Consider the following 16,765-nt stretch of genomic DNA (forward strand, 5'->3'; position numbering starts at 1 on the left):
TGGGCAGTGGAAAAGCTCACACTTAACTTTTGGGCTATCTCCAGATGGTTATTCACCTTTTAAGACAGTCCGTGAATAAACACACACAGAGGATAGAAACTGAAAAGACCCTGAACTACTCCACCATAGGTAAGATTGTTCTGAAAATAAAAAACAAGTTCGGGCATGTGTGAAACTGGTCCTGCTACTCTGGTTATTTCACAGATCCTTCTTGAGAAGGCACTGAAAGAGGTTCCATAAATTTGCACCCCTGGAAATGTTTACACAGCCTCCTGTGTACACAGGGATAAATTCAAAGCTAATAAAACTGGGAAAAAATGGAAATAACAGTACTCTGTTTACCCCCTTTGCCAGGATAGACGCAAACTCTCCTAGCTTAGTTGACAAATAAGGCTGTGTCAGCACATAAACAGACCCCCAGAAGCTTTCACATTTCTCTGGATAGGTTAAAAATTACATCTTTGGGGCTCACCTCAGCCCCAACAGCATCAATGCTGTTAGCAGAGCTTCCTCCATAGCACAGCGCTCCCCTTGTAGCATTTCAGTGAGAGATTTCGATCAAACTGGAAGTATAAAATTTGGAGCAGAGAGGCCAGTTTTGTAGGAGGGGGGAGGCAGACTGGCTCCCCACCTCACCCCGATGCCAGCATCTCCCGCCCAGGAAGGAGACACCCGCCTGTTCCTTACGGCTAGCAGAGCCATATGCGTGCACCACAACTGCTCCAGCTGAGGAGGATGAAGCCAGCTCGCTGCAGACATGCCCTACGCCAAGTTCCTTGAGCAGCACCCCAAAGTGACAGCCAGCATCCCCCGGCCTTGCATTATGCAGCTGCTATGGATTGGCACCCCTCTCGTGTTACTGTGGTGAGAAATTATCAAGGAGGAGAAAATAATGCAGACAATGCTGGAGGAAGAGTGATTTATTTTGCATTTGTAAGCCAGCAGGAAAATCCCTCACTCTCTATTATTATTATTAATCCTTTACAGGATGCCTTCTATGTTTCAGAAGGTCAGGGATATTTTGAGGTTGTGTGTGCTCTTTGGTGTCCATTTAAAAAATAGAGGTTAAATATCAGAGGATATACAATCAAAATATTTTGTACCTACAAACACAACATTGGAGTGAAAGACCATGCATGTCTTTGTGCAAGCAAACCCACTGCCACCAGCAGGGCAGCATCTTCGTGCTCAGGACATTTTCCTTCCCCACATCACAAGAATTTAAATGGCAGATGAGATTATCTGCGCACAAATCCAAAAAAGGTGATTTTAATCAGCAGCATAATCAAAGCCTCACTATTGCAAAATAATGTGGTTAAACTCCCCATTATCTTACGCACCACAGCACCAAGCAGATCCATGGAGAAGAACTCTTCCGTGCACTAATCCACACATGTAATTATTGATATCCTTTCCCATCCCCTATTCAAACGCTCTCCCTTGAGGCTTTTCTTCCACTTAAACTTGGAGGGGGCAGGGGGAGCCTATCAGCTCTGTTTAAAGAACAAGCTGGATAACTCTGATCTGCTGCCTGAAGGGGCAAATAAGGAATTCCATCAAGCATAACACCAGCAGAAAACGCTAAGGCTTTGCTTGTCCGGGGCCGGGTGCAGGCCCTGTGCCGGGTACACGCTGTGACTGGAGCCGCTGCCAAAGCACCAGGGAAGCGCAGAGGACACTCATGGCCAGGTGCTTTGTTGGAGGACATGAAAAAGGTGCCATGGGTGGTTTAATACAGGGATTCACACCTTTATTGAAGCTGAAGCATGTAAAAATTAAAGGCAATTAAAGAATAAGCAATTTGGTCTATAAAGGATTAGGAAGACGCAAACCCGTACCTACACAGGGCTTTGGGTACGTGTTTCAGCTTGCCCGTGCTGGGAACAGCAGCGGGCTGGCAACAGCGCTGCCCTGCTCCACCAGGTCTCTCGTTACAGCCTCCTCCCAGATTAAGCCATCCAGAAGACAAAAACAAAATCACCAAATGCAGTCAGGAACACCAAAGATTGCATGTGAGAAGCAGAAAAGACTGGTCTGAGTGCATCCGCCACGCTCAACCTGGAATGGAAAGGTGCTGGACACAAGCGAGTGCTGCCAACATGAGTGTCCTCCACTCGGTGCAGGTTAAATTGGACTACGTGGAGAAAGGCAGGCTTCCTTTCTTGGGGAATTTCAATAGTATAATGCCAATGATCATAACGTTTTGGCTGCTGCTGGCATGCAACAGCACCTCTCTAAAGAGCAGAGGAACATACTTAAAGCTAGCGCATTCGCCTTAGAGATCACTAAATGGCATATTTTATCTGCTTCAAGTTAAAAATACAAAGGGAATTCAAACATTTAGAAACTAATATTATTCACTGATAATTTTAATCTTTACCAATACAAAGCTATCTGTTGCCGCCAGATTTACAGTACAGATCTCAGAAGTGTACACTGCTTTGTTGGCATAAAAAAACAGAACAATACTGAAGATCCTCTGGAAATCTCCTGAGCGTCAGAGAAGAAAAAGTACTAAATCTGAAAACCAGAACCAGCAAGTTGCGCATGAGAAACAGCATCTATAAAACAAAACAACGACAACGACACCCCCTCCAAAAATACATCAGCAAAACCACAAAACTAACCCCCTACAACCTTCTAACTCTGCAGTGGAGCACACTACAGTGTTGTGGATAACACTGGGAGAAGATCCTTCCAGAAATTCCTGAACCCAACAGCCACCTGTTTGAGATCCCCACAGTCCCATTCCCTTAGCTCCAAAGCCCTTGACACTTTGGATTTCTGGGTGCCTCTGCCCCAGGCCTCATGGGCTATGTGAGGTGTGGGCTATGTGAGGATTTAATTCCATCAACAGCATTCTTCCAGTGACTGCATAATGCAGGTTACATTACTACAGGTTATGATGAGAAAAATGTGAAAAATAGCATTCTTATGTCAGCAGAGTCGCAGAAATTAGCATGGGCTGGCTGACAATCCATAGAACAAACAAAGTGCAGCACACATTCTTGTTATAAACTAACAGTCCAAGATGTGTCGGGGTAATATGTAAACCAGATCAGTTGTTCAAGGTTTTTTTTGGATGTGCATAGGCCATTACAAATTAACCCAAGGTTCGAAGAGGCCAACCATTCTGCGTGGCCAAGCCAATCCATACCACTGCCAGGGCTGAGCTTCGAGGAGAGTGAGAAGTCGGACCACTCACAGTGCCAGAGCATTTGTGGTTTAGAAATAAGAAAGTCTTGACCTGATTGCAGAATTTATTCCCTCTGCTGAGAAGCCATCTTCTCACTTTTTGAGAGGCGAACAAGAACCATTGGAAGAATAAAATCTGCTGCCATGTATCACGCTAATGATCATGTTTCTCATGTTGCTAACATTTAGCTTTTGCTAAGTTAATACAACAAGAAAGCACTTAATAGCCATTTTTCCCCTGTTGACACACACTGTCCTCTTGGTATTTCTTGACTGAAAGACTGCAAGAAAAACCTGGCTTTGTCTTATTAAAATTAAGGCCTACTGGACATAAAAATCAAATCAGTACTTCCAGAAATTAAGGCATACCATTTTTCATTTACATCAGTGCAGACTTCTTTACCTTTCTGCCAGGGGTGAAGGGCATGGCTGAATGATGTGTTTTTTTCCATCTCATTTATGTATTGACTGTAATAAGGGCAGACAGGTAGGCCTATACAAGCGCTGATTCTGTCAGCAACCAAAGTTGCCAGGACTGTGAATATTGTCACTTATGGATTGATAAATGGACTACATGGACTAATTGCATTTCAGCCTCTCAGGACAGATGGCAAATCTTGCAGCCATATGGCAATTATTTCCACTGCACCAAAAGCATATTAACACTTACCAAAATGTTTAAAGGAATAAGATAATCTCTTTTTTTTTTTTTCTCCATGAACTGGGACAAAAACAATTGGCTTGGAAGGGCTGGTGCTCAGGGCCAGGCTCCCTCCCAGGGTTCCCACTCGGCACAGGCTCGATGCCGGTGGGCATCACACTGTTATTGATGAAACTACCCGGGTGCACCAGGTCGCAGCTGGATATAGCACTGCTGCTACAGCCAGAGGATAACATGCCTCACTGCAGCTGTTCAGCATCGCCCTTGCGTAGTTGCCACTATTTGCTGCTTGATATTCCAGCTGCCCTGAGAGTTGGCGGCACTGGTACATGTACTTACTTTTCCAAATCCTTCTCTCTCTGGTCTAAAACACACTGGAGTTATTTTCCTTACATTTTTCAAGGCAGCCACCTGGCCCATGCAGACGCAGAGGACAGCCCCACACATAGCAGCAGGGTCTCTGCAGGAAGACCATACATGCACTGCATTCATTCAGCTGTCTCATACCTGCTCCCAAGAGAGGAACCAGCTTGGAGAGGGCAGCACCATGCTCCAGCAACACTGTGAAACCACCCCGATTGGCTGGATCGCAAGCAGAGGCTCATCCCGCTCAGTGCCAGCCAGATAAGCCATGGCTAAGTTCGGCAGTGCCACTTCAGCACAAAGCCTGGAGCTCATCACATTTACCAAAGGCAAACAAAGCACTCCATGGGTGATACGTCATGCCGACACGCATCCCCGATGACACAACCTGCTTACGGCCATGTCCTTTATTAATACTTCTGCTGTAGAGCTTTGAACTTTTATAGGATTTAAGTGGTGGTGAATTCACCCTTGAAAACCACAGGAGAGTGCACGCAGGAGAGCTGATCCTCTCTGTTTTAAGTTACTGCTTATTTATACCAAACAAATGTGAGCAAAATCAGCTCAATAAATTCTAGATGGGCTTTTTATGCCAGAATAATAAGCCATATTACACAATTCCAATGATTTATTTATTTTTTCTTCATTTTCAGAATTGAACTCTGAACATTTGTTTTAAAATAGGATTAAAAATCATCTCTTGTATTACACAGCAATTTGTTTCAAGTGTGCTCTCCTGGTATGAGACTCCTTGCTAGCGGAGGCAGATGCCTCCCTTGCTGGAATAGACAAAGTGCATGCACCAGCTTCCCAGTTGCCTTAAGTAAATTATAGCAAGTAAAGAGCTGGGAACTGTGCTCTTCATAGAGCCCGTGGTCTAAAATTAGTGCCTGGTGTTAGCATGCAGCATGGATCAACTGCTCACACAGCCGCTGCAGATAAGGTGCCAATTGGTGAGAAATTCTTACTAGGCTTTTTGCACGTTCACACTTTAGCACCCCAGGAATTCGATCGATTTGTCTCATCAGGCCTCTATTACAGATCTCTAAACACTGTTTTCTTTTAGGAAGCTTTACTACCCTTAAGCAGCAGCCAAAAAAAAAAAAATTTCTATTGCTCATTTCTCCCTAGACAAACAATTGGCTGCCTTTATTTCCATGTGGCCCCCCCAGCAAAATGCTGCTGCCCCACTAGGCTGGGCTGTGCCCCACAGGGAGCCAGATGCAGCAGCACCACGGAGCAAGGACAGACAGAAGGAGATGGAGACAGAGATGGAAGGGAGGACAAGAAACTTAGATCTGGGGTGCAAAGTCTGGACCAGCCTGCTTAACTCCCATAAATCAGTCATTCTCCTAAGGAATATGAGGCAACACTGAGCCATCCAAGCTGTGCCCAGCCGCCGTGAGCCTGTTCTCTCCTCTGGCCAATAATTCAGAGGACATTCAATAATGGAGCTGACGAGCATAAACTCTTTCCAGTACAACCCCGTGTCATCTATGCTAATCTAACAGTTATTTGAAAGGGCACTGTAAATCAGTGCAATGCTGCTTTTATATTTCGTGGGAGAAGCCTCCCAGAGTAGCACTATCTTGCTGTACCTCCTAAGGACAATGGTGCCAATTCATAAGGCAGAAAGGAAAGATCAAACAGGGAATGCAAAGTGGATTAGATATTTTGATTCCGTTCCAAACTCTAATACTCTAATTTGAAGCTTAAAATATAAGAACTTTGGCAATTCCTCCCCCACAGAATTTGAAATGCTAATTTCTAAGTCAATGGAGAGAAGATCTTGCAAGCAGATCTAAACAACGCACACACAGGGTTACTGCTTGGAGACCAAAATTTCAGATCAGACCTTCTCCATAGAGGGAAAAGCAGGTGACTACAGCCATGGGAGAGGTGGTTACCCTGGGCATCATGAGGGGCTCAGTGCAGCCAAAGAGGGCTGCAAAACCCTCTGCAAAACCACGGGCATTGCAGAGAAGCCTGGGGAGGACAAGCGGGGTGAGAGAGCCTGGTGGGAGCATTGGGCTGGGTACTGCTAACGAAGTCCTTGAGAGCTGATGCATCTTCTGTGATGTGCAGTTCTGAAGGCCTCAAAAACCAGCTGCTAAGAACTGTCTGCATCTGGGGAACATCTCTGAGCATCGCAACGTGAAGGGGGCTGTGCGGAAACTTTAAAGATGTTATTTGTCCTTCGGATCTCTCAAAAGAGAAAGGATTTTACATTATGCACAAAAGCCCATTTGCCTGCTCTGAAGCACAGAGGAAGGTGGAAGAGGCACCGAGAGAAGGCTGACGGAGGACGCACAGACCCACGCAGACTTCGGATGTGCGCAGGAGGCCAGTCTCGCCACCCACCCCCAGACCACTTCCCCAAACCAGCAGCTCCCGTCCTGGAGCGTGCAGTGTGACCCTTGCCCACAGCTGCTGTGGTTCCTTGTGCCTGAGATAAGAGATTGAAGCTTTTAACTGAATTCCCTTGAATTTGGGTGGGTGTAATGAAGTGTCAAGTCCCTGTTCTCAGCCAAGCCAGTTTCTGTTTGTCTTGAAAAAGACCATAAACCAAATTAGAGTCTTTTTAAGTATTAGCGTTTTCAGAAGATCCCTTAAATACAAGCTTATGGAGACCACCTCTATAAATGAACAAGAGAAACAGGGCTGTCTCCTGTAATGGACTATACGCAAGTGACAGACAGCTGTCAAGCACGCAAGATAAAATAATCATGAAGGGAGAGCTCTAGTTCACCTCTGTGCCATAACATTTAAGGCAGCTAAATCTCCTTTATTGTCCCATGAAAGAACAAATTTCTCCCTCTTCCAGCTGGAAGAGGGGATTAGTATGACAATCATTGGATTATACGTGTACATAAATAGTGTCCAAAGGTGCCTTTATCTCCTGTATACCCAAGGGCAGCTGTTGATCTCCCCTGTGAGCTCCTTGGGGCTGCCTCTTCTATGCAGAAGCTTCCTGGCAGGTCTGGGAGTGTTTTGGCTTTCTGGTGCCAGGGGTTTGGCATAAGGGGAAGGTGTATGGTGGGGACACCTCTTTACCCGTCTCCTGGAGGTGAAGTATGTAGGTACATCCCAGTTAGACAGGGGACAACACCAAGGCAGGGGGACACAGAGAGCAGGCAGATGTAAATCAATGTATAACTAACATGAGGTCCCTAAGCTGTAGCACCAGCAAGCTTTGCACTAGTGCCTGAGCTACCTACCAGAACAGGGTTCCTGCCTCATCTTTGGGCATCATCATCACCGATAGGGACAGTAATCGGGTATCCCACTCCTGTGTTTCCCCGCACACCCTGCACACAGCACAGCGGCCCCTGCACAGCCCTGGGCGCTGGTGGGTGAGATGTTGCACAGCTCAGCTCAGAGCATCTCTCCCCCCCTTATTATTTTTTTTTTTCAAATGCTCTCATTGACAGTTTTCAATATCACAAAACAGATCACATGTTCCCACTTAAACAACTGCAGGGAGACATTTTAGATGTGCGCAACAGATTTATAGTGGGAAGCCTGAATACAAAATCCCAATAAAACAGACAACAATAAAGCATTGCTGTTGCAGACTATAGAGCAACTCACCAAAAGCAAAGAACTTGACTCAGTCACTGCAATGCAATTAATACGAAGGAGAGAGCATGCATCTTGGTTGAAGCACCACGTTTCCAGAAGGAAAAGCCTTGCTGAATACTCCCAGCTCTGGCTACACTACCTGTCCCTCTTCCAAGGCAGGAACAAGCAGTAATGAATACTGAAATTAAGATACTCACACCTCCACATGATGAAATTAATGTTTCTGAGTCTTTCAAGACTTACATTTCATATTTTTCCCCCAAATACAGTGTTCCATGTCTGTTGAGGATCTACTGCTAAGCGTGAAACAGAGGCAAACAACAAATATTTACACAGTAGGCACTTATACACACACCATTTCACAGTCCACAAGGAAGGATCCTCAGCGCAACTAGAAGTAGCTTTAGGAAAAAAATATTGTACAATCTGGCTACATATTCTTGAATGTATTCCAGAGAGGCCTTTGCTGTCTTTCTGCATCGATGTACTAAATATGGTCTGATAAGAACGCAGTGGCAGGACTCCTATTATTATTATAATGCAATCCTAATGGGAAGCAACATCTAGCAGCTCCAGAGGGCTCTCTCAGGCCCCTCGACGTGTAGGCAGAGGAGTGCAACTTCTACAGAAAATTTCTTTCTGAATTGCAGCAGGGTTCGAGTTTCTAAATCCTGTAGGCTGTGGTGAGAATTCCAGACGGAAATAAAACAGTTTGTCACTTCAGAAATTCTTACAATCTTGCATTTTGATAAGCTGCATCAAATAAATAACATCAGACTGGCGTGTGGGGGAGGCAGGAAAGGAGGATGAGTTGCCACAGAAGGGAACAGGCTTTGCACAGTAACCAGCAGCCACTTCTGCTCACACCTCCACTGCCAGGCCCTCTTTCCCCTGTGTCAAATCTGCTCTCTTCTCCATGATAAAGCCACAGTTGTTCTGCAGCTAAAGCTCCTAGCCTTGCCAGCCTTCACCATGAAGCCCACAAATCCTACAACACCTACACAGCAGAGCCTACTGCTCCCATATGAGTCATTAAGCAGGCTGTCCCGCTTAGTGATGTCATCCAGCAACACCATTTTTTTTTTTAAACAAATCCTAAAACGCCCAGAGCATCAATTATTTAAAGTATTTCCTTCATTTTAATCCTGACCCCAGTGGCAGAATTACCATTACGAAGCATTTGCCAGTGATGCAAGAGGGCCTGATAGCCCCTAATAGCTGCTACGTCAGTAGGAGCGAGCAGCCAGCCACTCGTGTCACACATGAGCTAAGCACAGAGCATCCAAGCCAGCAGCATTGGGCAAATCTTTCTCCTACCAGCAGTCAGAGAGCAGCTAGGATGCGTCATCAAAAATATAATCAAAGATCAACTGCATCATCCAATCTCATCTCGTACATTTTGCATGAGTAGCTGTTACACAAGCCCTCCTCAAGCCGTCCCTAACCTGCACCGGGTGATGTGTGGTTGCGGTGCAGCAGTAACCTCCCCTGATGTTAATGGCCTATTCCCTACCTAATTGCTCTTGCCATTAAAAGTGCTTCTTTAATGCTCAAGCTTAAATGCTTCCTGTCTTTGTTTGAAGGCAGTGCCCTTGCCCTGCCACATTCTGAGATTTAATAACAGGATTGTCAGCTATTTACAGCACAGAGCTGAATTATTGGGAGAAACTTTGCTGAAATACGTTCCCTAAGCACATTTACATCCTAAAGAGCCACCACCAAAGCACAGTATAAATAAGCCGCGTGCTGTATTTGCAGTGCACAAAGGTGATGGACAGCATTCAAGGTGAAAGCAGGCAGGGATCTGACCACAGAGCAAGCTTCAGCACCAAAGACCTTCCCACTCAGCAAACTCCCTATCAAAAAGTCAACAGGAAAACCAACAGCTGATTCAAAATGCTTATGCTTCCTTAAATATAGTTTCAGGGGTGAGGCTATTTATTGTAGGCACTGCATTAATACAGCCAAAAGAATGAATAAAAAACAATGCAGAAAGTCACGCTGCCAAACCAGGCTGATGCCCTTGCTCTTGGGTTCTCAGCAAACTCATTGCTCCTCTCTGCCCCTTTCAGTCATGCTGGGAATGTGCTCAAACAATTTAAGACAATTTGTCAGACCTTGAACCAGTTAAAACAACTTTCAGTTTAAAGGAACTGAACATCAAATAACTTTTCAACATTTCAAATGATGCTTTTGTTACCAGGAGACCTATTCACCATCCTCTATTCAAATAGAAAGAGGGGCTTGAGGGACATCCCAACTTTGGGGAGGATATTTTATTTATAAGCTTCTTCTCAAGTGACAAACAAATTAACAGCAGTAATTAATTAGGCTAGTAGCTAAGAGAAACTTGACTACGATCACTCTCTCTGCATTAAGTTTTCTTTTTGTTCACCTTTTCTTCAACATTGACTACCTGAGCAAATTTTGGTGAAATTTGCACCAGGGCACTTGAACCAGTTGTACTGGTGGATTTTTCCTATTGGAGCTTGTTGAAGTTATCTCTAAACCCACTGTCTATCTCTCATGGCAGTCATTCATTCATCATTTCTTCCTGCTCCTCTATTAGCTTGTTTTGCAATTTCTCCCAATTTCTCATTTTCCTCAGCTTTTACTCACCCATGGGATTTTTGCCCTAATTCAGTTATGTGCATTTATCTGCAGTGTTACAAACTCCTCAGATAATTGTGCATAAAGGGACAAGAGCTCTCGCCTGATGGCAAACCTGTGTGAAAAGCTCCAGCATGAGAGGTTTGCTCTCACCTGAACACACCACACCAGCTCTGAGCACACACAAATCCTTATCACAGTCTATCCACATTGTCTCCACCCCAGGTCTCCAAGCTCCCTGCCTCTCCAGCCTTATTAAAATTGTGTTAAACTTGTTAAAGAAGCTACAGAGAACAGGTTTTATAAACACCATTGAGGTCAGCTGAGTTCTCCCATCCATTTCAGTGAACTCAAGATAAAGCTTCAGAACTTAAAGCCCTCTGGACCTGACTTTTCCACTGGATTTTGTACAAACACCTCCTTGATCTGCACACAGAGATGCTAAATTCCCTGAATCAGAACAGCAGCCATTTATACCCACTCTGCAAAAAAATGGGAATAGCTACATAAGGAACGGACACTGTGAAGAATCAAGCATTCCCAGGAAGCTGCCTTGAAAATCCCAAGATTGACAGCCTTAGCGTCTGTCAGGTCTCAGTCTCTTTCCCTGAACACCAACACGATCACCAGTTGGATGCTGCCTGGTGTAATCTACCCCCCTGAGCTATGCTAGGATCTGAACTGAAGCTGCAGACCATAAAACCGCCTAAAATAGTCCCACAGTGCCAGCTGGGCTGCCTGCCTTGCCCCAGCCCTGTCTGAGGGACACCAGCTTTGCGGTCGCAGCCAGGTGCTGTTGCTTTGGGAATGCAGTGCTGTGGCTGCTCAGGCACATCCAGCCCTGTTCCCCCCTTCCCTGGGGACAGATGGCTCGGCCAAACTTCGGAGGGAGGCAGCGCAAGACTCCCATGGATCCCAGCGGGAGCTGGATGAAGGCCAAGGTGAGTTTCCTCTGCAACACGCCATTCCCCGCTATGGAGCGTCTTAGGCGAAGCTTATCACCATGGTATCTAAAGTACTGCCGGTACCGGGAAAGGCCAGCTTGAACAGCATCCAAAATTAATGCCTTCCCATAACACTAATTTCATTGTATCTTTTGCCTCTGTCACCTTTTTCTTTCCTCATCCTCCCTTTTGTCTTTGTTCCCTGGATGGCTGCAGCCATCCATTGGCCGATGGACACTGCTGCTGCCAACAGCAGAAGGGAAAAGTGCAAGGCAGTCTTCCCTGGTGCTCTTAAATGTCACTGCATAATAAAAGCATTACATATGACTGCTCTCAGAAATATAGGCTCCCAACCGTACCTTTTCATGATAAACACTACAGGAGGGACAGAGTTTTGCTCATGGGTCCAGAAGTCTCCTTAAGACGAGGTTACTTCATCGCTGAAGCCAGGCTTGGAAACTCACCTTCTGCACCTTCCTGGGGGAGGTGGCGGCCCGCAGCCCACCTGGGGCAGGCAGAGGCACCTGCTGGGTTGGGGGGCTGCCAGCCAGCCAGGGCTAGCGCACCACGTTAGCCCCTGTAGAAGCAGCACAGAGAAGCAGCTCTCACCAGCCACAAGAAATGTGTGCTAATTCATCATTAACCTATATAGCACGCACATATACATACACATTCATGCGGCTTTTACATCGGTACGCAGCTTTCCGCAGTAATTTCTAACAGTCGGAGGCCTGATTTTCATTTGATGTGATTTATAAAAACTGATTCGAAACTCAAATTTATTGCTAGAGAATATTTAAATTAGTGGAATTTTAATCCAACAGATAATATAAATAACAGCTTCAGCAGCAGTGATTTCCACATCTAATCCAAACTGGGTACTTGTCACATGCCTCATAACAAGAAATATTTTGTCACTGACAGATAAGGAAATACAAAGACACTAAAGAAACGAAAATAGTAAAAGAATGTAAGCACAGAGGAAGCAACTAGGCAATATCTCCTTAAAATCATCTAATAACTAAGTCTGAGGCATCTTTCTAACTGGAAAGTTAGCTTATACTGCTTAAATTGAGGTCAATTGAATCAGATGCTGGCTATTAGATTAGTATGCACAGCTCACGGAAATCGGAGCCCTAGACAAGCTTGCCATTTTCTTGGGTTTGTTTGGACTTTGTTTGCAACACCAAGACACAATTCAAGCTATTTTCAGACAAAATAAAGCCTCTGCAATGGGAAATTTGTTGTTACATTGTGGTTATTTAAATAACTAAAGTTCAATCCCTGGTACTGTTGAGGTAAGGACAGTTGCCAGATATGTTGGGTAGAAGAAAGCGGTGATTTAGAAAAAGTTTTTTTCTACAAAGTAAACGTTTGTACAGTGGGAGCTCAAACAATGGCTTGACCCAAAGACAATGGTTTTTGGTCAGCAGGAACCTTCACGTTGACTTTAATGAGCACTGAGGCAGACTTTTTTGCCTAAACACCTTAAAAAAAAAATATTGTTTTCACATCCCCTGAATTACATGCATTAATTTTTTCAAACATGTAAATGACTTTTGTAAAACTTGACACTACCTTGCTGCCTTATTGAACTAAACCAACAGTTTAAATAGCTCAGCTCACAGCTAATAAGCAATTTAAATAGCTTTGCTGAGCTCAAGTAGCTATATCAGGTTTCATAGCACCATCAGTCACTGCCAAATCCATAGGCAGCATTTAAATGAATCATTAGCAATGGTCACCCCCCCAAAAAAAAAAATCGTTTAAGTGCTAAGAGTCAAATTATTGTCGCAATTTCGTTGAGAACCTGCCTATGTGACACCAGAGCATGCCCAGGAAGCAAACCCTGCTGGAATTCCTGGGACAAAACCTGTTCCTTCAGATACAAAAGGCTGGGCACCGTGCTCCCATCGCAGAGTGCGTCACGGGGACAGACGAGTACAAAGGTAGCCATTTCACAGAAGGCAAGGCTGAAGCACACCCAGGTAAAGGATTTGCCAGTGGAGGTGGAGCAGAGAGGACACAAGGGGTGGCTTCTGTGTCAGGTGTGCTGAGCCCCTGCTGCAGTAACCTGCACGGGCAGACTCTGAAGTTCTCTATATCGGAAAGGTGGATGGTGAGATAATGGTGGGAGACACAAAACGTATATCCAGCAAACACCTCGCCTGCACTCCGTACAGAGCGTACGAGTGTGTACAACCCACGCTGAAACCCCAGGAATGAATGGTGTCAGGAGCTTATTCTTCCTCCCCAGCATCGGTGTCAGGCTGAAACGACTCAATAGAAGTCAAACACGTTACATCGGGGTACCGAACCGGACCGGCGAAGGTGCCTCATACCTATGCAGGTGCCATGGAGCAGGGCAGCACAGACGGGTGCAGCCACAAGCACACCCGGGGCACTCCAGAGCCCCAGGCCCCAGGGAAGCTCTGCGGGCAGAGCAGCACTGTGCTGAGCCAAGGGCCAGGGCATTGCTGCTACCTGCCCCACGGCTCCCTCCACGCCACAGCAAAACTTCACAGCTGCACTCATCCACCAGCACAGAGCCGGATCAAACAACAACGACAAAACTATTTGTTTTTAGAGACACCCGGGTAAAAAGAATGGGGGCGAGTTCCCTTGGGCTTGATGTTTCTGTCCAGCCTGGGCTCAGTGGGGCCATGCTGCTCCAGCCAGGCGTTGATGTTCCTTCCACAACCCCAAGCTGTAATGCTACCTCTGCTATTTCCAGTGGAACTTTACATAATGAAGAAGAGCCCCTCGTAATCCTGAAGTGAAACATCGGGAGACACTCTTCGGATCTTATTTCTCCCCTCTGACCCTGCACTCGTATTCAGTACTGCTGGGTATCAGATTCAGGCACATGCGTGGCATTTTAATTCATTATTTATCCACGCTGTCTCAAATGGTAGCACTTTGACAATAATCAACGCATCTCGAGTGGGAGGCTGCACAGCTGGGAGCAGCATGAGGATGCCCAGAAAGTGGAGAACGGTTCCTTGCCACAGGGGGGTGAGGAGAGGCAAGGAAAAGGTGTAAGGGACAACAATAGGATAAAAATAAAGCAAATTAGACGTGTGGGTTTGGAATCCCCCAAGACATTCTGGTCGAGAGGATGGGTCTCTAACCCGCATGCAGTTCCAGCCGAGAGCACCACGTTAACCTCCCTTTCCTACCGTTCAGTTCACGAACTGCTCTAACGCCAGCAAGCGGTTTTTGCCCCCTATTAAACTTGGAGGCTAGGAACAAGGCACGGCTGATTTTCGGAAAGCTCAGGCTCAATTCTCCGGGAGGAAAAAAAAGGAGGGGTGCGTGTGCGGGGCAGCTCTTTGCCCACACCCCCGCACGGCTCCCGCGGTCCGGGCAAGTTGGCGGCGGCCCCCCCCCCGGCGGGGAGCCCAGGCAGAGCCCAGCACGACCCCAGCGCACCCGCGGAGCCCCCCGGGGCCGGCAGCGCTGCCCCCGCCGGGGCCCCCCGGCTCTGCCCGGGACCCCCCAGCTCTGCATGTGGCCACCAGCAGCGTGCCCGAGCTGAGGTTGTATTTTTTTATTTTTATTTTTCTTAATTTTTCCCCTCCGCTGCGCTCCCACCCCCGCCGGCGCGGCTCGGGCGGGCGCCCCCCGGCCGGGCGGTAAGTGCTTAATGAATTAATTGCTTTAACGAACCGCCGCCTCCCGGCTCGGCAGCGGCCGGGGCGCACCTGCGGAGGGGCCGGGGCGGGGGGCGAGCACCCCCGCGTGGAGCCGGGGGGTGCCGGGGAGGGGGCGGGACGCGGGGGGCGCTGGGGGCCCGGCACACTCACCCCATGTCTCGGCACCTCTCGGCCGGGGCGGCGGCACCCCCGGGCGGCTCCCCGCGCTCGGCGGCCGGCGGCGGCCGCGTCCCCACTTCGCACATGCGGCCGCCCCGCTCCCGATCCCGCTCCCGCTCCCGGCTGGCTGCGGCTGCACGGCGGCGGCAGGCGGCGGCGAGGCGTCCTGCTCCTCCCGCTCCTCCTCCTCCTCCTCCTCCTCCTGCCGCCGCCTCCCTCCCCCCTTACATAACCTCCCTCCCGGGCGGCGGCGGCACCGAGCAATCTCCCGCCGCCCCCTCGCTGCTGCCTGGCGGGGGGGAGCGCCCCCGGGACCCCCCCCGGCTCCGGGACCCCTCCAGCTCCCCGGCCCCGGGCATGGGCAGGCGGCGGTGGGGGGAGTGGATGAAGCGGGGGGAACCCCCGAGGGCTTCTCGGTGCCCACCCCCGTGGATAAGGGGACGAAGGTGGGGTGGGTTTGGGGTGGGGGTGACCGGCCGGGGGGGGCCGGGGTGGTGAGAAAAGTTTGGGGGAAGTGCCGGGGGGGGCCCGAGCACCGGCTGCGCTGTCCGGCTGCCGGGAGCCGCAGCTGCTGGGGGTGGGAATGGGGGGACACACAGCTGGGGGGGCACCTTTGCGCTCTTTTCATCCCTTTCGCCAGGGAAGCGAAGAAAAAATCCCACTCCCCCCCTTTCCTGCCCCGCCGCCCCGTGTGATTTTATCACGATGAATTGGGATGGTTCCTTCCCACCGAGGGCAAAATGGCATCACCGTGGGAGAGCCGTGTCCTGGCTGCCCCACCGCCAGGGTGACACTGCCGTGGCACTGTCACAGGACACAAATCATACAAAAGCCACAGCCCCGCTCGTGCCGGTCCTCACCACACAGACACCGCTGTTCTCTGCTGGGGACAAGGCGCCCCATCCACACATCAGGAGGATTTTAACTTCTCCCACACAAAGTTATAATTAATACCTTGCCATCAAGAGGGATTACTTTCATCTTCCTATTATCTCGCGTAGATTTATCCTTTCTTTCACAGAAAGTTTGGAAGCTGTGGGGCAGGCTTTAGGTTTGCATGCTTTAACCTTGTGCGCAGTCGCTGGGGTTATGCCCAGGATCAGCTGGGGATCCCATGGGGACCATCAGGGAAGGAAAACCTCACCAGCAACCTAACACCTTCCAGCTACGGACCATGGAGCTGCCTCGCTCTCTGACAGCCAACTGTTGGATGTCTCCTGATGCCTGGAGCACCAAAACGGAATTTCAATCCTATATGCTCAAATAAAGTCAATGCAGTAGGGAAAAAGAGCAGGGTGAACACATTTACAAAGGGCTGTGAAGCCGCCCAGCTGTTTCCCCGGGCTGTGGGGTGGCACCTCTCCAGCATACCTGCGCTTTTTTCAAGTTGCAATGGGAAGGGGACCTCAATCCGTGCTTAATCCCTGCAGTCTGAAGACCTCACATGTCCTGCTCTGCCTGCTGAGTTTCCCCTGGATAGTAATGGGAGAAGTGATAATCCTTTCACGTTCATGATGGTCTGTAGCCTTGAATATTGCTTTGACAGAACTGCTTCCCTCTCCGTGGGGAAATGGTGAGGACTGTCTTTCTCTGAG

The 16,765-nt window shown here is 48.1% G+C and overlaps 1 protein-coding gene across 1 annotated transcript in view; it reads right to left on the reverse strand.

The window, feature by feature from the left end:
* HOMER2 (homer scaffold protein 2) overlaps positions 1 to 15,293 on the reverse strand; it is a 55,268-nt gene extending 39,975 nt beyond the window's left edge. The window contains exon 1 of the mRNA XM_035554745.2: positions 15,162 to 15,293. Within this exon, the coding sequence (XP_035410638.2) occupies positions 15,162 to 15,256 (95 nt within the window). The 5' untranslated portion in view covers positions 15,257 to 15,293. The remainder of the gene's footprint in view (positions 1 to 15,161) is intronic.
* Positions 15,294 to 16,765: the final 1,472 nt, after the last annotated feature.

The sequence above is a fragment of the Cygnus atratus genome, chromosome 11 (assembly GCF_013377495.2).
Source record: "Cygnus atratus isolate AKBS03 ecotype Queensland, Australia chromosome 11, CAtr_DNAZoo_HiC_assembly, whole genome shotgun sequence".
NCBI lineage: Eukaryota > Metazoa > Chordata > Aves > Anseriformes > Anatidae > Cygnus > Cygnus atratus.